This window comes from Engystomops pustulosus, chromosome 4 (assembly GCF_040894005.1).
Source record: "Engystomops pustulosus chromosome 4, aEngPut4.maternal, whole genome shotgun sequence".
NCBI classification, from domain to species: Eukaryota; Metazoa; Chordata; class Amphibia; order Anura; family Leptodactylidae; genus Engystomops; species Engystomops pustulosus.
The window spans coordinates 30,862,991-30,884,610 of record NC_092414.1 but is presented as its reverse complement, the minus strand read 5'-3'; the positions used below and the strand labels follow the sequence as shown (position 1 = coordinate 30,884,610).

The window sequence follows — 21,620 nt, the reverse complement described above, 5'->3', positions numbered from 1 at the left end:
ACATCCAAAACAAAAGTGGGAGAGGGGTCTGCCTGAAACACATGTGTTTTGGCCAAACCCCCTCCCACTTTAGTTTTGGATGTGTTTAAAAATGCAAGAAAAACGCCACGTGGGAGGCGTCCTGATCAGGGTGCGTTCACACATTTGCTTTTTTAGATGCAGTTTTTGATGTTGAACCAGGAGTGGAGAGAAAAGAGAGAAGCAGCTTTTCTCAATGATATGTTCTCTACCATTATGATCCACACCTGCTTTTGGCTCCAAAAACTGCATGTCGAGGTTCCTTGAGGACGGGATGGAGAAGCTCTGTTCTGTAAGTCACGATTCCCACGTGGTAAAATTGTATTTGCAACTCATTTACTAAACATGAATTTCGGCCTAAGGACGTACATAGTGGATCATGACTCCATACTGTGATGTACATGGCAGGAGACTTCCTGGTTACCTGACACCACCTCCCCCACCGGAGAGCCGGCTGCATGGAGATGACACTCATAGGGTAAGTCAGCTAGAAGATTTCTAATGAATGAAACTACACAGAATATCAGGATTAGGGTCTGTGCTGTCTGGGATGAGTTTATTCTTAGTTTTCTCTATAAACTGAATGGAAATATGTAACAGAAACTATATAACATGGCTGCAGTCTGTGCCCTGGACTCTGAACACTGCAGGGACTCGCTTTCCTGACTACGTACAGATCCCCAGGGTAAGGAGACAAGTTCAGGTTTTATTACAGCGGTTTCTAAAACTCAGATTAATATAACTGGTGCAGCGAGGAAAGAGGGACTAAAGATACACTCCCCTAGTGCCCCCAGCTCCCCCTCATATTGTGGCCCCTCATACTCTGTACCCCCAAATGTTTTGCCCTCGGCTCCTTATTGTGCCCACCGATAGTAGCTCCCCCTCATATTATACACTCCCCTAGTGCCCCCAGCTCCCCCTCATATTGTGGACCCTCATACTCTGTACCCCCAAATGTTTTGCCCCCAGCTCCTTATTGTGCCCACCGATAGTAGCTCCCCCTCATATTATAAATAATAATAATTTTTCCCACTGAAGCTTCCCTTTTTATTGTGCCCCACAGCAGATACACCTCATATTATGCCCCAAGTAGCTCCCCCTCTTATTGTGTGTCCCAGCAGCTTCATCTCATATTATGCCCTCCAGTAGCTCCCCCTTACATTATACCTACTGCAGCTCCCCCTCATATAATGCACATGCAGAAGCTCCCTCTCTTATTATGCCCATCCAGCAGTTCACCCTCATATTATCCTCCCAAGTAACTCCCCCTCTTATTGGGCCCCCCTCCCCCAGCAGCTCCACCTAAAATTATCCCTGCAGCATCCCCCCTCATATTATCCCTCATTGTTATCGCCACTTTCAAAAACAGGGGAGAGGAAATAGGCCACAGGTCTCCATTGTATTTATTGGTTATCATCTCCTGGGCTCCATTCACATGTTTGTAAATGGCGGCTAACTCATGGCCGCCATAGAGGTGCATTAAACACAGGCATGAGAAGTTGTCAATCACCATGTGTGGGTGGGGTAATCAGGACTCTCACTGTCAATCACTGTGTGTGGGCGGGGTAATCAGGAGTCTCACTGCCAATCACTGTGTGTGGGCGGGGTAATCAGGACTCTCACTGTCAATCACTGTGTGTGGGTGGGGTAATCAGGAGTCTCACTGTCAATCACTGTATGTGGGCGTGGTAATTAGGACTCTCACTGTCAATCACTGTGTGTGGGCGGGGTAATCAGGAGTCTCACTGCCAATCACTGTGTGTGGGCGGGGAAATCAAGACTCTCACTGTCAGTCACTGTCTCTCCTTTGAGCCTTAATACTCAAAAAAAACCTTTCTCCAAATCATATAAACCTAATTACCACAGAGCGTGGCTTCTCTCTCATATCCTTCTCTGAGATAAGTTAGTTCAAATATCCTAACAGGTTGTTTATAAATTTGTGAACTTACAATTTTACTTAAAGTTCACAAATTATTGACAATTATTTTATTATTTTTGTTTAAAAATGTGAAATTATTTATTTTATATATTTCAGCTCTCTACCTTTTATGGCCTCCAATTATTGTGTCCTAGTCCCTGGTGTACTGGTGCCACTGACTGCTGGCGTGGCCTGGGCATTATACCGATATCACTTCCGACCATCGGAGGCACATCGGAGCGTGGATGTGAAGACACAGCAGGCTCTACGCCGATATGTGCTGTTTGAATCCACCCATGGAAAACCGGATAGTGTACGGCAGGCATTCAGGGAGTATGCCATAAAGGACCGCATTATTAAGGGGCTGCTATTTACTGCCGAGCAAGGTATGTATGGAACAGACACAGAATTATCAAATGCAATCCAGTTTATCCAATTATAAGGTGGTCGCACATCGAGCTGAAAATGAGGAAATGTGGACTTTTTTATAAAGATGCATCTGGGTTGGTTCTAATCAGTCCATTTAGGAAGCCTATACCCACTTTCAGAGATTTTATGGGATTTTGATGACCTATTCACCAAATTTGGTGAATAAACTATAAAGGAGATAACTGCAGTACCCCAGGATGGCCACTACAGCGTGGATGGATCATCTTCTGGCTTCTGTGCAGTTTTCAGCATCAGAGACTGGCAATAACATGTGATCATAGAGTTAGTATATGTCATCAGTATGAAAATCCCCTTTAATGCTAATTTATACTAAATATAAACTGTAACAGTAATTAACTGGTTGGAACCGGAGACCACATAGGAAGTGATGTCTTGTGGTCCAGGGATCAGTTATTTCAGGTATCGGGTCTTATTTTAGTGTTTTTATATGTTTTCCAGATCTTTTTCTAGAGGAAGCAGCTAAGCAGAGTTATTCCACGACTATGCTGGTTTTAGGCACGCAGTGTGGATATTCTGCTATCCGTCTTCTGCAGCTCCTGCCCTCCGGTGGGATGTTGTATGCAGTGGAGCAAGAGGAAAGCATGGCCGAGTCAGCCTAGGAGATGATTCTAGTCGCTGGTTTCAAAAATAATCAGGTGAAAAAAAATATAAGCATTACTATTTCTTTACGGGGAAGGGGCGGGAATGTATGAAACTGCCTAAAGAAAAACTCACTTTCTTGATCATACCAAATATGGGATGGGTTGGTTGCTCGTTAACCCCTTAACAAACAGTCTGACTTGTGCCAAGATGTCTAAAAACACTTTTGCTTATTTTTTTTTTACCATAACCATTCAAAAGCCATACATTTTCAGTCATGATAGCAGCAGGGCTTGTTTTTTGTTGGTTAAGTAGAATTTGCTGGCATCTTTTGGGGGTACATAGATTTTATTGATGAACTTCACAGGAAATTGGGAGTAAAACATAAATCAGATGCTTTTTTATGTTTTTAAATTGATTGCATTCATAAATATAGTATGATAAAATTATTCTCCAGGTCAGTACAATTCTGTAGACACAAATTTTTAATATTTTTGGAAACTTCTTGCATGATGAAAACATTTTATAATAAAAAAAAAATAATTTCATGGCACTATATTTCAAGACTCACTGGCGAGGTTGTGCTGGGGCTTGTTTTTTCATGACTAGTTATAGTTTTTATTGGTGCCATTTTGCCATCAGCCATCAGCACTTTTTTAAATTAAATTTTTCTGTTTTTCCTTTTGCCATGTGGACTAAATATTGTGCTACACACATAGACGTGGTTGTAATAGACATGGCAATATCAAATATAATTTTACAAACTCATATAGAATTTCTAATCTTTTGTGACATTTGACATCGGAGACCTGTGTTTTGTCAACTAATGTCTCCTTCTCCACCCTTCTAGTTCAAGTTGTTGTGTCAACACCCAGTAGATGCCATTCATACCCTGAAAAGCCAGTTTGGTGTAAAAAAGTTGGATTTTGTCTTGGTGGACTATGGATGTGACCAGCATGTGGAAGGTCTCCTGGCGTTGACAGAGGTTGGAATTCTGCATCCAGGGACTGTAATATTAGCTAATAACACCGACCATCCAACATCCAAAGACTTCTTGAAGTACATTGAAGAAGGAGGAGGTTATCAAATTGTAGATTCCTGCCAAGGGTTACTGAGAGTGGACTATGTGCAATCTGAATAGCCACATCTATAATAAATGACGGGTCAGATGCATTGCTAAAAAAATGTAATAAAATGGCACATATAAGGATTGTTCAAGATTGTTTTTTTGTTTTCAATGTAGTGCCACCCCTGTTTACTGGCTGTGTCTGGTATTGCAACTTAAGCCTTTTTGTTCTAATCCTGGAAAACTCCTTTATGCTACAAATTCTATTGTATTGAACTATTTATTTGCTTTATGTTGCACATCTTGATTATTAAACTGCTAATTTCTCCAATATGTCCTATGATGAGCATTGTTGTTGCTGTACTAGTGAAAAAAGTATTTTCATTGATCTGAAGTTGCGATATGCAGATCAGAAGTGACCAGTCTGCATTCTTTAAATGTGGAGTTATGGATTTTAACTCTCCCCATATTCGATGTAATATGTATTATTTCTCTTCTCTGAAACCACTTGGATTTGGAGACTTATTTTTTAAGAAAACATGATTTAGTGACTAGAAGTCCGGGATCTGTGTGTTTCTGAGAATTTAGCATCCTTCCATCTGGATGCACCTTCCCATCACACCGCATGTGGGCTGCATGTAAAGACTACAGAAAGCTTTGAAGATTGAAAATTCAATAAACACATATGGTACTAAGTTCCAGTTGTGAAATTAGATACGGCCTAGCTACTATGCTATACACCTGTTTTCTTATGCAGATACTTACTGATATCTAGTGAAACTGCTAGATGTGGGAGAGGAAAGACGGAGCAGTGAGTGAGTGTTACACTGAGAAGGGGCGTGGCTGAGGGAGGGGAGCAGCTGGATTGAAATGTATCAAAATGAGCTGTGCGATGGGAGGGGGAACAGCAAAGGTCGGGGATTAGCCGAAATAAGCTATATCAGACTGATCTGTCTGCTGTAAGATGGGATGGGGCCATGGGTACTGTAATAGAGTATAGTATTTCAGATACTTTTTGATATTTTGTGTGTGTGTCCTGGGGGGGAGATGTTTCTTTGACATGTATAGCACACGTAGTATGTGGTACAGACTAGGTCTGAAGTCGTTGACAGGACTGCTGGTATCTGCACGCCTCAGGGAGGGTTTTCAATTAGTGAAAACAAGATCCCCATTCTCCAGGGGTTGTCCCATACTTGTTATCGGTGGGGTCCCTCACCCATCGCCTTGTTATCCCCTATTCTGTGCATATGGGATGACGTGACAGCTTAGTACAACCCCACCAACCTAACATAAAATGGATAGGAAATAAGTAGTGATAAGACCCATCCCGCAGCATACCCTGCCCAATTACAGTTCATTCCAAACCTCAGTGGGGATGATTTACATAAAAGTAGATATAAGTTACAAAAACTGTGCACAACATTGAGCAATACTAAGACTGTAGGGAGTGCAAACCCAACCAATAAACCGGGCACTTGACTGTGTTCCTAGAACCCAACCTACCATTGAAAGACCGCGAAACTTAAGTGTTTGGGTAATGTGGGTAGGCCACAGCATTGTATTTAACAGGAAACATAAATTATTAAATAACAGAATAAAATTGTAAACAGCTGTAAACTCGGTAGGCCCATTCGATTTCTTCCAATCTTGGGAAACTTTCGCTTGGATGGTGGCTGCAGTACGATCGCCTTTGGGCCTGTGTAAACTCTGCCTATGCTATGACATCTGCAAGAAAACAGAAGGAAACGGCCAGAACCGAAGGAAAAAAAACCTGAAAAGAGATAAATCTGATGGCAGGGTGGGTGGGAGACATCTCGACGTTGCGGTCCTGAGGGCAGGTCCTTTACCGCCCCAAAACTGGCCCTTGGTGACCTCACTTAGGGAGGGGGCAACGGGCCGATCGCCAAGAGTCTCCCAATGGCTCCCAAGACCTCCCCACATAGTCCTCCACTTCTTCGCTAGTTGCTTTGGGGCTTATTATTCGGTTACTTGTGGAAGTTGGGACACACATTTACCAGACTTTTGTGGTATGTTATGTGGTTGTACCCAGGTGCCTCTTCCTTACAGGATGATATTAGCCTAAATGATACACTATAGTAAGGACAATTGTTACAAATTTTGCTCTGGAGTTTAGAATCTTTGAGTTTTTCCTCTGTACTGAATGGATACCATCTGCAGGATCTGTGGGGAACCCAGTGGCTGTTGGAACAGGAATCCTATGTCTCCAATAATTCAAAGATTCAAGGAACACTCCAGTAAACTTCATTAAGAAAGTTTAGTTTGTAAAGTTACAGACTACAGGATTGAAGACATGTATCTCTCGCCTATCCTGTTACACAGCTGTAAATTTTGACCCTTTCTGTTCTCTCCCTGGCTGTAGTATGCTAGGATCATTATTTTAAAACTTCAAGCTGAAAGTGAAGGTATTAATCCTCCCTTTTCAAAGCTGTTTAACCAGACACAGGGAAATTAGATCAGGACTTCCTGAATCTTGTGAATGAGGGAAGAGAGGGAGTTGATGGTCTTAATGTTTCTCCGATGGATTTTAGTGACAGATATGCAGGAGAGTTCTGCTGTTTATTGCAATTCATGCAAACTGCCTGGCACAAGGGGTAAGACATTTTTTAATACATACTTATTGGAAAACTTATTTTAGGCTCTTTATTATTACAACAGACAAAAAATGATCTTCAGACCTCTCCTAATTCACCAAAAACAATAAATACTAGACAGGAAATATACAGTATATATGAGAATTCTTCACTTTCCATTCTTCACTTTCCATCGTCCAGAAGATTCTCGCTGGCAGAGAATCTGCTCCACAGATTCTCTGCCAGCGAGGCCTTGCAGATATCAAAGGGAGGTTGTAGGGTGTTCTCTGGCCATAGGAAGTGCTAGGTGGTAGGGAGTGTACAGCTATCACTCACCAGCCATTACTTACAGAAGATTAAACCAATGAACACCAATGAATAGTCATTGAAAACTTCCTGAACATCAAGATAGCAATGAATTAGATGACTCGTGGCTTTGCTTGCGTATTAAATGACTTCCCAGTACAAGATGGAAATTTATCATTTTTAATAAATTGAACACAGTTCACATAGGGCAACATTAAAAAAAAGTACATAAAATCCCCTAAAAAATCTCATGATAAATAACATAAATAAACAATGTTACGAGTCAACCATATGTTCTCAGCCCGGCTTGATGACTGGTCTTATAGATTCTGTTCAACAGAAGGAATTATGTTGCAGGGCTCGAAAGCCATTGGCTTCTTGGATGATGATAAACTTGGTCTGGTTGGAAGTAGTTGAGTAAATGATAACATATGAGATATCTAAGTGAGGGCTTCATATAGAGCAGCTAGATCAGTGATGTTTATCTAGTTTGGGTGGGCTCCAGGATGATGAAGATTGACTTTTGTTGTGGAATCTCTGCTGAATTTCATCTTGCTAGTAAGCAGCTAATGAGATATTAGATTACACATAAGTCTACTACAAGGGAGCACAAGCCGATAAGAGCAGCAAAACCCCACTCACTAGAACTGAACTGTACTGAAAACCGCTAAAAATGTAGAATACATATCATACAATGGCCAGATATTGTATTACTCCTTATATACACGTATTTTACTACTGATTTGTGCAAAGTAAGGCTAGCTATGGAGAATGCTCTATTTTGGGTCACAATGGGTATTTACTAAGGGCCCGAAACATCGGGTTTCCCGAAAATTAAAGATTTGCGCCGAATTTCCCCGGGTTTTTGGTGCACGCGATCAGATTGTGGCGCATCGGCATCAGCATGCATGCCACTGAAATCAGTGGTGTGGCTGTCGGAAAACCCCACGGATTCGGAAAAACTGTGGAAAAAATGTGCCGCTTGACACGCGCTGACCTGCACCCGGCCTGGCTTGGTGAACTCTAGTGAACTCCAACAGACTTCAGCGCAGCAGCGACACCTAGTGCACTACCTTAGTGAATCGCCGGAAGACCGGAATCAGCGTCGGAGAACCCGCTGCTGGATCGTGAATGGCCCGGGTAAGTAAATCTGCCCCAATGTGCATTCAGAAATTTTGCCACCATGGAGGATCAACCAGATCGGTCATCTGATCCAAACTTTACACCAAGTTGAGACATTGGATGTTCTGATGGTTGATAAACTGGACAAGATGATATGATGAAGCTCTTGATAGCAAAACTATCTAAGAACTAAATATGTTATGAGGACTACATCTTTCGGATGGGATGTTGGCTTTGTTCTGGGAGCCGACATCCAGTTGAGACGAAATTGGTCACTACGGGCCATTTGGCATCAGCCTTGTATTTTGTTTTGCCCTCTTCAGGATCAACAGTAGTGCATCTTTGTGTTCCCTCTAAATGTCTCTGATATATACATGTGTCCCTCATGATCAGATTGGGGATTTGATGTCCAGCTCTACGATTCAGTATGTGATTTAGGACACCCTGACATGTAAGGTGGGACAAGAGGGTGTAAATCATATAAAATATGTGCAAACAGGTTCTACAGAACTGATCATTACATATTGAAATAGTTTCTACAGTTTGTTAGAAAATTCTTACATCTGTGCTGATTTAGTCTAAAGCAAAGGTTATCATAGCATTGAGTATATGAAGATGAATGGACTGTACTTATGGTGTATGTTCTACATTTCAATGTAAGTCAACCCAACATTTCTGTATACTACTATGTAGTAGTAGTGTGCCGGGATAAAGTGTATAAATGATATACAGAATAGCAAGCCAGGTTATAAAATATAGCAGAAAGGAGTCTTCGATAAGGAGTCAGGTCTTGGTTGTTGGACTCTTTGCTCTCGTAGCCTCCATCGAACATTTCCATTGGCTTTGGAAGTCTAGGGTCATTGAGATAGTATATACACTATATCACACAGACTAGATTTTTTTTCTAAAAGCCATTACAGAAGGTAATATTTCAACCAAACTCGTATTGCCTCTAAATGTCTACAACCATTGCATACAGTGCCAATAGACCCAGTCGGAGGTCGCGCAAATTTGTTAGCACCAATAGTCAGAGTTATTGTTGATGTGTGATTATATCAAGTTCTACTGTCTAGCACAATCCAAACTGTATGTCCATCTACTCTAAGTGTTACTCTACACCCTTTCATCCTTCTGTCTGTTATTCTCCCATTCAGTCAATATGAATTCAAGGAACGTCTTCCTAAGTGCCATATTAATAGACAAGTAGATGAATGGCTGAGACAAGAACCACTTGCCCAAATATCAATGTTGACTCTCGGTTAACAGTCTTCTTGCTAAATCTTTGGGCCATCACATTTACTACTGTCGATCCCCATATTTTTGCTGCCGGCAGACAGCCTCATAAGGACCTCGGAAGTTGCATTTCCATGAGATTCAGCTTTTTGTGTCAACAGCATCTCGAATAGAGAACTCATTTCAGAAAGAAAGGTGCTGGCCAATCTGTTGTCTTGAGAGCCATCAGAAGCTTTGCCAAATGTTAAGAAGGTTCTGAGATCTTCTTTGTCTGCTGCTGTTATTGTGGGCTCCTGAGTGATTTGGGTATTTGGGGTGAAGATGTTCTCCTTGTAGTTGTCGGCTAAAGGCAAGGAAAGTCGGGCAAACCATCCTGGATCGAGATCACTCAACCGATTGTTCTCTGTACCTGACATAAAGATAAGAATTAGTGGTTGTAATACCATGTGCTATTTATAGGAACTGGTCTAACCCCAATGCATCATATCAGGACCATAGATAAAGGTTGATATGTAGCATAGAGAAGGTCTATATCCCTGGTGCTATAGGATTTTAAAGGGGTCATGTCTGTATGAAATCAGCTCAGATGTCACAACTGAAGCATATATTTCTGTGTTTTGTATTTCTGTTCCTAAAAGGATATAAGTCGTGTGGAGTTACCACAAACTCACCTATACATGGACCAAACAGAGCCTCCAGGTTGTCCTCCACCAACTGATGAGTAGAAGAAAGATCTCCACCGGGCTCGGAGTCCAAGTCACCAGCCTCACTTTCACCATGCCCGCTGTCCTTGGTACTTTGACCATCTACTTCTTGCCCTGTAGATCTGAATTTTAAAGAGTAAAGACATGAAAAGAAGAAAGACTTCAAATATATTGTCGTGGTGATATGCTGTGTGATACCTAAGCTGCTACATGTAGAAAAGAGGTCATGTGTTATGCTATATTGGGGAAGAAGGGGCTCCACTTCCACTGGAGGGATCTATAGAAGGGAAGGCATCAGTGTGGGGAGCGACAGAAAGAAGGGATTAAATATGGGGGCTACATAAAGGAGGGCTTAATGTGGGGGGGGCTACACAAAGGAGGACTGAAGAAAAGGAGGCATAAGTGTCTGGGGCTACACAAAGGAGGGTATAAGTGTGGGGGTCTACAGAAAGGAGGGAATAAGTTGGAGAGGGTCTACAGAAAGGAGGGAATAAGTGCGGGGGCTACAGAAAGGAGGGAATAAGTGTGGGAGGCTACAGAAAGGAGGGAATAAGTTTGGGGGCTACAGAAAGGAGGGAATAAGTGTGGGGGCTACAGATTGGAGGGTATAAGTGTGGGGGTCTACAGAAAGGAGGGAATAAGTTTGGGGGCTACAGAAAGGAGGGAATAAATGTGGGGGCTACAGATAGGAGGGCATACGTGTGGGGGGCTACAGAAAGGAGGGAATAAGTGTGGGGGCTACAGAAAGGAGGGAATAAGTTGGAGAGGGTCTACAGAAGGGAGGGCATAAGTGTGGGGGGCTACAGAAAGGAGGGAATAAGTGTGGGGGCTACAGAATGGAGGAAATAAGTGGGAGGGGACTACAGAAAGGAGGGCATAAGGTGGAGATAGGTCCGACAAGGAGGCACCTTGTCGGACCTCCTATGCTGTGAATGGGGAATAGATTTTGGACAATCTGTTAAATTTGGATCTTATAATCCAAATTAGGAAAGTCCTTCTTCATTCTGTTATTTATTGAAAATGTCAAACCAAAAATAAATGTTCCTGGTAAGAGACCTGTTACGGTGCCATCACCTATTTTTGTACTATGACAGTTCTGCAGAGACATCGCCATTATCTGAAGGGGAGAAGCTTCCCCCGAAGACCTGAATGTGAGGATGTCACTATCTACTAACCTGGATGTGAGTTACTTCATCTATCCCGCCTTTAATTGTCACGTTACCTGCCAGATTTAGACGAGTACTTGTTCCCTCTGTGAAGTGTCTTGGGGTGAACTTGTCCTTGGTGGAGCAGAGACAGGAGCTGAGAAATTTGCTGTAAAGATAAAATGGAATGAGAAGCGTTCAGTTCTGCTACAATACAATGATAACTAGGAACTAAAGTGATAACTAATACATTACGCCCTTAAAGGGGAAGCGGTCACAAAATTCTTACACGGATCTCTAGAAACTTGACACACTACAGGACGATTGTGTCTTATTTCACCATCTGGATGGCTATTTACATATATAAAATGACATCACAAGCGGCACCTAGATTGGATCCCAAACTATTACTCTTGAAGGACACAATGATATCCAATAGTTTTTACCTCATAACATGGGAATAATAACAGGGAACGGACCCCCATTCCCTGTTTATTCTGAGACCATGAGGCTGCTGGTAACAGCTGATCAGTCAGGGTTGGAATTTTCGGACCTTACTGACCCCTATCATGTGGCCAGGCCAAGAACAATATTATATTACACTTCAACGATCCGTGAAATCGCAGAGAATCCGTCATCGAATCTGCCTGTTTCTCAGGGCATAGATAATCTGATGTGAGGAGATCGCAGTGCACATGTAGAGTCTAAAGGACCCCATAGAAATTCACTTTTTCCATACAAAGAGACCAGTACAATGAATAATATTATTATAGGTACAGATTCAGCCACAAGGTATTTGTTATAAGCAGATCATTAGTGGATCACCCCAGGGATGAATTCTAAGGGGCTTGTCTATGATAAGAGATCCCCCCTTAAAGGAATCCTGTCACCAGGTTTTACCCCACTAAACTACTACCCCAATCAGGTAGGGTGTGGGATGTCCTTTGTAGAATTCCCTCTTTTATGTGAACTCTCACCCATTTACCTATAAAAAAAAATCTCCCTCAAAGTCAGGCAAATATGACTCCTCTCAATTCATTTTTACATAAGATGAGTCAAGTTTTGTGGTTGCATTGGGAGTGTCACTTCAGAAGCCCCAATATTTGGTTCCGTAGTACCTAAAAACATTATTTTGTGTCATATTAAAGATAAGGATCTCATTTTTCATATCCTATCAGGCTTATGGTTTTGTGAGCTACAGGACTGTATTAAAAAATAGGCGGGAGCTGGATCTTTTACATTTCTAGCTATGCCTGCATCTCCAGTTCTGTAGCTCGCAGAACCAATGTCATCTGAAAGATGAAATCCATATCTTTAATATGACACAAAACATTTTTCTTGGTGCTATAGAACAGAAGATAGGGGCTGCTGAACTGACACTCTGCCTGCAACCACTAAACTTGACTCATCTCACGTGAAAATGAAGTTAGAAGAGTCATATTTGCCCGACTTTCGGGGAGATTTTTATAGGTAAACGGGTGAGATTTCACTTAAAGGAGGGAATTTTAGAACGGACATTTCATCACCTACCTGAGGGGACTAGTAGTTTAGTGAGATAAAACCTGGTGACAGATTCCCTTCAAGGCTCTTTTGAGTACTGGTGATGAACTACTATGATGTTTGAATGTAGGCTGCACTGTATTTCCCAGCTTCTGTAGTATATGTTATCTACCATTACATATACATATATACATTACATATAACATGTTGCATGTGGGTGGAATACAGAAGCAGCGGGAGCCCTGGATGTAGGCATTGTGTGGCAGGATGTGAACTGGCGCCAACTCATACAAGTCAGATGTTCCCTTCAGTCACCAGCCGATGGTTATTTACATTGTGCAGATGATAACCGCAAGCTCAGCATTATTAATAGGGAGGCAAGATTAGCGTAAGAGGCGCTATCCATCATCACGTCAATTACAGTGAGTTCCTTTAAGACCAGAAGCCCGGAGCAACATAAACATCCATAATCCATAAGATAAGATTCCTTATTAATAGCCAATTTAAGCCATTTTCTACGATTTTCTAGTTGACAGAATGTATTTCTTAAAGGGGCTCTGTCACCACATTTTATTCCATTAAACTACTAGCCCCCTCAGGTAGGGTATGAAATGTTCTTTCTAAAATTCTCTCTTGTGAAATATTGCTCCTCCAATGAAATGTTAGCAGAAGCAAGTCATATTTTTTTTGAGGTGAGTCAAGTTTAGAGACTGCAGGGGGAGAGTCACTTTAGATGCTGCTAATTTCGGTTCTATAATATCCAGAATGATGGTTTTATAGAATCTCATATAGTATTCACATACTATAGAACTGAAGATAGAGGTGTCTGACACTCCCACTGCAGCCTCATCTCAAAATATGACTCTTCTCAGCTCATTTCTACATAAATTGGTAAATAGCTGAGATTTCACATAACAGAGGGAATTCTACAGAGGACATTTCATACCCAACCTGAGGGGGCTGCAAGTTTAATGGGCTGGTGACAGGTTCCCTTTTAAGGAATCATGCCTGCTGCAAAATGGACATCATAAATGTTAGTTCACACTTGGTGGCCAAGAGTGGTACTGCAGCAAATCTCCCCTGCTGTTATGTTCTGGAGAAAAAGAGCCAATTCAAGTGGAGGATCATAGTGGAGCTAAGAGTTGGACACCCAGCAGTCTCATATTGGTGATTTATCCTAAGGATAGATCATCTGTATTAAAGGGGTTCTTGGGGGATCAAAGTTTCTCAATATAGATCCCAAAGGGGTATAAAAACATGCAACACTCACTCCTCTCTAGCAGCAATGCATCTGCTACAGCAGCTGTTACAGGCTGTAGCAGGTGCATGGCTGTCCATGTGGGATATACATATATACAATTTCTATATACAGAGGCCAGTGATTATGGATGCTGCCACACATGAGCCCCAAGGGCCTATATTAAAAAAAAAAAAACCTAAACCCATAAAAGCCCTTTAATACCCCTGAGGATTGCTTTAATATGGAAATATTAATAATTTGGGGAAATATGCCTCGTCTTCACTTCATATGCCCCACAGGTCCAGTGTTGAACACTGGGTTCAATGACTGCACAGGGCACACTGTTTTTTGAGATTTTTTGTATATATAACCCTAGACATAGATGATTTGATGATGGCCAATTCGGGACACTAATCCACCAGTCCATAAGGTCTTGTGTGACAGATTTCCATTAAGAATGCAGCTCTGAAGCACAGTACAGGTTGTATCTTAAAATCTATTAACCCTTTCTGTCCCCTGTGTCTAATGTGCAAAAAGGGGTACAAATAAATATGTCATTTTTAACTTTTTCTCAATATTACTTCTTCTCTTTGGAGTGCGGGAACTACATTTTTTGTTTCCTTTTGATGCCCTTTTAAAATCATTGCCAGATAAGTCATACAATGTCCACATTCCACATTGTATATACGGTATGTAGATAATATCTGTGTAACAGCCAATATACACGCAAAACATTGGGCCGTTGTTTCTTCGGACAATTTCAATTGTTTGCCAAGACTTCCTGTTCATTCTTTTTCTATAGCCGAAGAAAAGCCATTGTAGGTACTTTTTTCCCAAAAAAATATCATATATACGAATGAATAGTTTAACTCCTTCACGACCCAAAAGTAAACATTTAACGTGGTCACAAACTGGTGACTGCTATTGTCAGGGTCTATAACTAGAACATAAGGACACGTGTTTCCGATTGTGTCTAGAGATAGATGTACCATTAGTATGCGTATTAGTAGACCTGTTTAGCTGCATAGGGGCTCAGTTAGTAAGGGGGTAACTTTTACCCTAAAGCCACACTCTACTGTATGTTTAATTAATTTGTATGTAGCCTGAGCAAAGGGATGAGTGCACCCAATGTTCCCCTGGCCAATCATAGCCATGGCTAGTTGCTAGGGGCGTCAATTTGTTGGATTGGCCGTTCGGCCACTAATCCGGCAATATGTTCTGGTGAGTTGGCAAACCTGACTATTGTGTCTGCTCACTGCGACTCAAAGGGAGACTACCACCAAGATTCTGCCTATAAAGGTAGAACGGGTGGTAGGTGGATGAATGGGATAGCCCTTTTTAGAGCTAATCCTCACGTCCCCGCTATCTTTTAGAAAACTTTGTTACGCTTATATGTCAATTTTGTTAAGTGGCTACTGGGGCGTGGAGTAACCGGACATGAGGCTACATGTCGCGGCTACTCCACACCCCAGTAGCCTCTTTTCTCCTCCTACCCTTACATCTTTGGCGCACAGCTCCTCGTAGCTGCGGACCCTCATCCAAGTACCCGGCGTTCTGTACATGCTCCGAGGCCGGAGAACTGCGCAGAACTCTGGCTTCTTGGACAAGGGCTCCTCGTAGCTGCGCGCCAAAGATGTAAGGGTAGGAGGAGAAAAGAGGCTACTGGGTCTTGGAGTAGCCGCGACGTGTAGCCTCATGTCCTGCTACTCCATGCCCCAGTAGCCGCTTAACAAAATTTACATATAAGCATAACAAAGTTTTCTAAAAGATAGCCGGGACGTGAGGATTACCTCTAAAAAGGGCTATCCTCACGACCCATACATCCACCTACCACCCGTTCTATCTTTATAGGTAGAATCGTGGTGGTAGGTTCCCTTTAAGACATAAAGATTGTTCCCTATACACCAGGGAAAACACAGGGTCCATATTCTGTTCTACTATCTGTATCTGCCCTCAAAGTCAAAGTAGGCTAAGATAATATATATATGTGATAGCATTATACAAATTTAGAAGGGGGTTGTAGTAGACACTTTAAGAAACAGCGCCACTCTTGTAAACAGTATGATGGTGGTACTGCATTCAGTTACACACAGTCTATGGAGGTGCTATCTTTCCCCCCTGGTGACGTCAGTAAGTTATGACTCCCTTATGATTCAGTATTCAATGACGTCACAGACTGTGTCGCCTCTTATCAGTACAGAACAGCTTGGACTTCATGTAGTTTCTGTTTAGAGATCATGAATTTAGAGCTGAATATAGAAACTGTAACTGTATAATATCCATCCATATTTCACGTCATTTCTGGTGATTGTGTTTCCTTCCTTGGTTATTTTTGGGGTTTGTGTTAGTCTCCCTTCATCACGAGGATCTCAAGTGATGCAGCAAAAGTGAAATAGCAAGTGCTGTAATTATGTAATTATGTTATGGAATCAGTAAAACTTGATGGGGATTTCCCTCTGATACCACTTACCCCAATTTACAGTAAATGTCTGATTGCAGGGAATCCACCCACTTAGACCCCCAGCAATCACTACAATGAGGGTCCTACTGCACCATTAGTTAATGGAGCAGTAGCCATTTATGAACTATGATGAGACACTCCAATGATCCATACTTCAAATCTTTCCTGTAATTAGGGAAAAATCCCCTTTAAATCTCCAGTTTGCAAGTCTACACTCATTGGTTTAGCCAAGACCATTGTTTGTTTATTCTCATTTCTTAAAGGGACTGTCCTGTAACAACAAGTAATCCCTATCCACAGGATAAGGGATATCTTACTGATCAGTGGGTCCCATTGGGGCCCCCATGGATCATGAAAACAGTGGTCTGTCATACCCCAAATGATTGCGTCGAGCTACAGAAGTAGCCAAGTACTGCGCTGGTCTATCTCCAGTACAGCCATAGAGATGAATAGAGCACTAGGTGAATGTGTTACCAGCTGCTCTGTTCCATCGAGGGGACAACTGACACCTGTCCATCACCCACCACTGGGACCTCCACCGATCAGCACATTGTCACCAATACTTTTAGGTAGGAAAAAAAGAGTCTATTATGTTCTATGAAAACACTCAGCCTATTCAGCCCTCCATATTCACAATACCTGCACCCTCAACAGAGCCAAGAATACATGTGGATAAGTTATGGGGGTAAATGATTAGGCCAAAAGCCACTGGAGATGTACAAACACAAAAGCAACCCTTTCCCATAAAATAAATTATGACTTTGAGTTTTCTATTGGGTATCCAAGCCCATCCATGGATGGTCAGCCAAAGATTTGACCTGCAGTGGGTGCTCATTTTCTGAAGAACCACCCCTGGTAATTACAACACAAGCCATATAAAGTAAAGAAAATGTGAATATTGGCAATATTAATAAGAACGCCCACTCACCTGCACATGTGGGGACTGCATAGTAAGATCCACTGCTTCCTTCTCCGCCAATGCTACCATAGACAAACGTACCAGATTTCGGATTATTTGTTCCTTAGATGATTGCTCCATGTTTTTTTGACGTCTCAGAGTTGGTGATGTGGCTGGTGAAAACTCCCCTCCATTGAATACCATGGGTTCTGATGAATTCATATCCTCATAGGTTCTTATTTTAGGACTTCCTGGATTTTTTAATATTTTGTTGCTCACAGGAAGGGTTGCGTGTGTGTCTTGGAGATTCTCTCTTGAGTAGCTTCTCTGTCTTTGGTATTGTAATGTCCTGCAGACAGAAGGGGGCAAAGAGAAAGATTGTTCCAAGTCTGTAGTATCTTCTATAAGTGTATCATGATTGTGCTGGTTTCTTAATGTTCGGTAAAGGGTAGGTGTTAGGTGGAAATCTTCCACAATTTTTTCTTCTTCGTCTGGGGGAGGAAATGGCTTGGCTTCTTCTATTGGTGTGACAGGCTGTTGTTGTGGCCTACCTCTAAGCACAGGAACTACATGGATATCTGTCTTCTGGATTTGTTTTTGAGGCCTCCTTGGTTGCTTTCTATAAGCTGATTCTTCTTCTCTACAGTTGTAAGCTCTGTTGTCCTTTCTGTCTACCCGGCAAAAAGACATAACAAGAGCTAAAATTAAAAGACAAAGAGCCAGAAGGACAGCCAGACAAATGACTATGACCATGGATAAGCTTAGCTTTCCATTCGAACCACTTGCAGAATTTTTCAGATGGTCCAGGTGGCTACTAAACATAACATGAAGAAGAGCTTTTGCCTCCAGGTGAGGTGTTCCACCATCTCTAACCGTGACGTCTAAGTCGAATGAGTTTCCAATTAGGTTACTTGCATTGCTGGCATTTAGATATATATGTCCTAGATGTCCATCCATTACAAACAAGCCTTGGTGGTTACCTTCTAGGTGGTAGAGAAGTTGAGCATTTTCTTCAGAGTCTGCATCAGTAGCAACCACTTGATATAGCGGGTGTTTGTTGAGTTTTGCAGTCTCGGACAAAATTTCATCTGAAGTTAAGCCAAAAGCTTCAGAATTGGCAACCTCCATGGCAGAAAGAAAATATCCAGTCTCAGCGTTGACAAGGACAGTAATACTAGCCTGACCTCTCTTAAGTTTTGGTTGGACAATTATTGGACTATTATCATTTTTGTCCTTTACAAAAACTTTGACTGAAGCATTGCTGCTAAGTCTAGGGTTACCATTATCTTCTGCTTGGACCAAGAACTGAATTTCTTGAATTTCCTCATAGTCTATGGACTTAAGTACCACAATTTCCCCTGTTCTGGAGTGGATGGAAACTAATGTAGATAATGGTTTTCCATAGATGACAGAGTCAATAATACTGTATGTGACTTCAGCATTATCTCCGATATCAATGTCTTGAGCATTTAAGGTGAGTAAATGATTGAGAGGGCCACTGTTTTCATCTAGGAAGGCATCATAGCTTAGCCTCTCAAATATAGGAGTGTTGTCATTTGCATCACTAACACGAATTTTTAATGATTTTGTAGCAGAAAATGAAGGCTCACCTTGATCTTTGGCTTGGATGGTTAATTCATACTCATCCCACTTTTCTCTGTCCAGTATGGCATTGGTAATTAAAATATAAGTGTTCCCGTTAGATTTCTCAAGTCTAAAATGTTCATGGTCTTGGACCAAGTGGCAATGCACCTGTCCATTCTCACCTGAATCTGGATCATTGAGCATGATCAAAGCTACAAAACTGCCCAGAGGAACAGCCTCAGATACCACAATCTCAGAAGAATCTTTGGAAGCCCAAGTGACTTTGATATCTGGTGCATTATCGTTAATATCTAGAACCTTAATGACTACTTTGCAATGGGTAGGAATAGGGTTAGGTCCTAAATCCTTTGCCTGCACATCCAATTCATAAGAGCTTCTCTCTTCATGGTCGAGTGACTTGCTCAAAGCTATTCCACCAGATTTTGGGTCAATAGTGAACATACGGAGTACATGGTGAGAATTGTGTTTACTAAAGGAGAACTCTATTTCACCATTTTGACCTTCGTCTGGGTCAGTTGCAGTAAGGTTTATAAGAATTGTACCGGGTGATGTATCTTCTGAGACTTCTAGAACAACAGAGCTTTCTCCAAAAGTTGGACTGTTATCATTAGAGTCCAAAACATTAATCCTGACTTGTACAGTCCCCGATTTTTGTGGATGCCCTCCATCCAAAGCAGTTAGAACTAAGTTGTAAGAAGATTGCTGCTCCCTATCCAGTTCCTTTACCACCACCAATTCTGGGTGTTTATTTCCATCAGAACCAGAAGTGATATTTAAAGTGAAGTGATCATTTGGTGAAAGGGTATATAACTTTACTCCATTGTTTCCACTATCAGGGTCCCAAGCTCTGTCAAGAGGGATCCTTGTCCTCAAAGAAGCACTTTCTGAAATCTCCAAGTCTAGTTCCGGTTTAGGGAAGATTGGTTCATTGTCATTGATATCCAAAACTTCAATCTCCACATGTACTAATGACAAGACCTTGGTTGCCAGAACATTAAAAGATAAGATGCAATGCCCATGAACATGACAAAGCTGTTCTCTATCCAGACGTCCCGTGGTGGTTAAGGATCCACTAGTTGTGCCCACTTGCACTGGAAACGAGTGAGTCTCTTGAATGATCTGATATTCTTCATTCATATCCTTTATCCAGCCTGGTACATCAGATATGTGTCCAATAAGTGTGCCAACGGGTACTTCTTCTTTGATACGAAACCTCACCATTAAAGAAGATGAGTTCTTGCAATGACTTTCGTGGTAGGAGCAAATAAGGAGAAAAGTATAGAGGTGGGTGATGACCTTAAGAATCCCATCCATGGTTCCTGACAACAAGTCAAAAACTTCTTCTCAAAAAGTAGCAAGTTTCAGCAGGAGACCCTCAAGGTCTTGAGTCTTTATCTTCTCACATTCGTATTCTTGCAGATGTGTAGTGCACGTAGTGTGTGGTACAGACTAGGTCTGTAGTTTCTGGCAGGGCTTCTGGCATCTGTACGCCTCAGGGTGGCCAGACAAAAGGTTGTGCATGATATAGCGAAGAATAGTAAAGCAAATTAACTTGGGGAGGGGAAATGTGACAGAAAGTTATGACTTACATGTTTTCCCAGGGAGCACAGCCGTCCTCCTACAGGAAGAGTGATGAGGAAGGAACTATAAGTCGGCTAATGGACAACAGTCCATTAACCCCTCGTTGGCCAAATTTAGCTTTAATACTTTACAAAAACAATTCATTTCCTGATGCTATTATCTATAATGGTTAGCTGTTTTCATTAATAAGCCAGATTCTCAGGGTCCTGTTACAGAAACCATATTGGGAGTGATGGAGTGATAGTGATAAGAGCAGTGGGAGTCTAGTTACCATCAGATAATCCTCTAGGATTCCCCCTAGAGAAAATATAGAGACAGATAAGAAGATGGAGGAGGAAGATAGAACAATGTTCATCTCCCGCGTCTTAAAGATGATGTCAGTATCCACTTCTAGGGGAGATTGAATATACTGATAAAGAAGTCTTGGATAAAAGAGTTGTAGAAAGGGAAGGATGATACAATAGGATAGGAAAATGTATAATTCTTAAAGAATCTCAATATATATATAAATTTATGTCTATAAATACCTACATGTGTACACATTAGATATTAAGATCTAGTGTACATGTGGTCAACTCTTGCCCTGTGGTCAACGTACATGTAGTCATCTCTCCCCCGGTGGTTTATATAAGGATTAGGATCTTGGATTTCACAGTGATAGTTATTTGAGAGAGAAACCACCATAAGAAGTGTCTAGAAGAGGCTAAATGACCTCTCTTGCCATAATGAACACATGCACACTCAGCCCAAAGGAAGAAAGGTGTTGGAGGCAACACAAAGTTGTACCAAGTTTAGAAATTATCACCTATGCAAAGGTAATCAGTGTGGGTCCTACTGCTGGCACCCCACCAACCATGGGAACACTGCTCCATTCACTGACTATGTGAATCCCGGGGATAGTCAAGCGCAGTGTTCCGCTATCTCCGGCACTCCCATGGAATAGAATGAAGTAGCAGGACCTGCTCGGCCTTCTGCTCCACCTATTAGTGAAAACAGGACCTCCATTCTCCAGATTGGGGTTGTCCCATACTCGTTATCGTTGGGGGTGCCCACAGTGAGACCGTCACCGATTGCCTTGTTATCCCCTATCCTGTACATACTGGATAACTTGAAAACTTAGTACAACCCAAACAACCTCACATAATGTGGATAGGATAGGAAATAAATGGTGATAAGACCCATCCTGTAGCATACCCTGCCCCA

The 21,620-nt window shown here is 41.8% G+C and overlaps 1 protein-coding gene and 1 pseudogene across 3 annotated transcripts; one reads left to right on the top strand and one right to left on the bottom strand.

The window, feature by feature from the left end:
- The first annotated feature begins 220 nt into the window (after positions 1–220).
- Positions 221–4,364, top strand: LOC140126335 (transmembrane O-methyltransferase homolog; annotated as a pseudogene).
- Positions 4,365–7,127: 2,763 nt separating this feature from the next.
- PCDH12 (protocadherin 12) lies at positions 7,128–20,404 on the bottom strand. 3 transcript variants are annotated; one of them, XM_072145635.1, is made up of 4 exons: positions 17,262–20,404; positions 11,210–11,301; positions 9,955–10,109; positions 7,128–9,686 (listed from the first exon to the last, which is right to left on the bottom strand). In XM_072145635.1, exons 1-4 carry the CDS (start codon positions 20,148–20,150, stop codon positions 9,325–9,327), a joined length of 3,498 nt encoding a protein of 1,165 aa, XP_072001736.1. In that variant the 5' UTR covers positions 20,151–20,404; the 3' UTR covers positions 7,128–9,324. The 3 variants fall into 3 exon arrangements, with proteins under 3 accessions (XP_072001736.1, XP_072001737.1, XP_072001735.1); XM_072145636.1 differs by having other exon boundaries at positions 7,128–9,692; positions 9,967–10,109; XM_072145634.1 differs by having other exon boundaries at positions 7,128–9,692; positions 17,262–20,403.
- Positions 20,405–21,620: the final 1,216 nt, after the last annotated feature.

Excerpts from the sequence above, each read along its gene's own strand:
- PCDH12 (XM_072145634.1), bottom strand. The coding sequence starts at position 20,150 with ATGGATGGGATTCTTAAGGTCATCACCCACCTCTATACTTTTCTCCTT. Across the intron at positions 10,110-11,209 it reads TACTCGTCTAAATCTGGCAG|ATCTACAGGGCAAGAAGTAG; the intron begins GTAACGTGACAA and ends TTTAAAATTCAG. Across the intron at positions 9,693-9,954 it reads TCTGTTTGGTCCATGTATAG|GTACAGAGAACAATCGGTTG; the intron begins GTGAGTTTGTGG and ends TCTTTATGTCAG.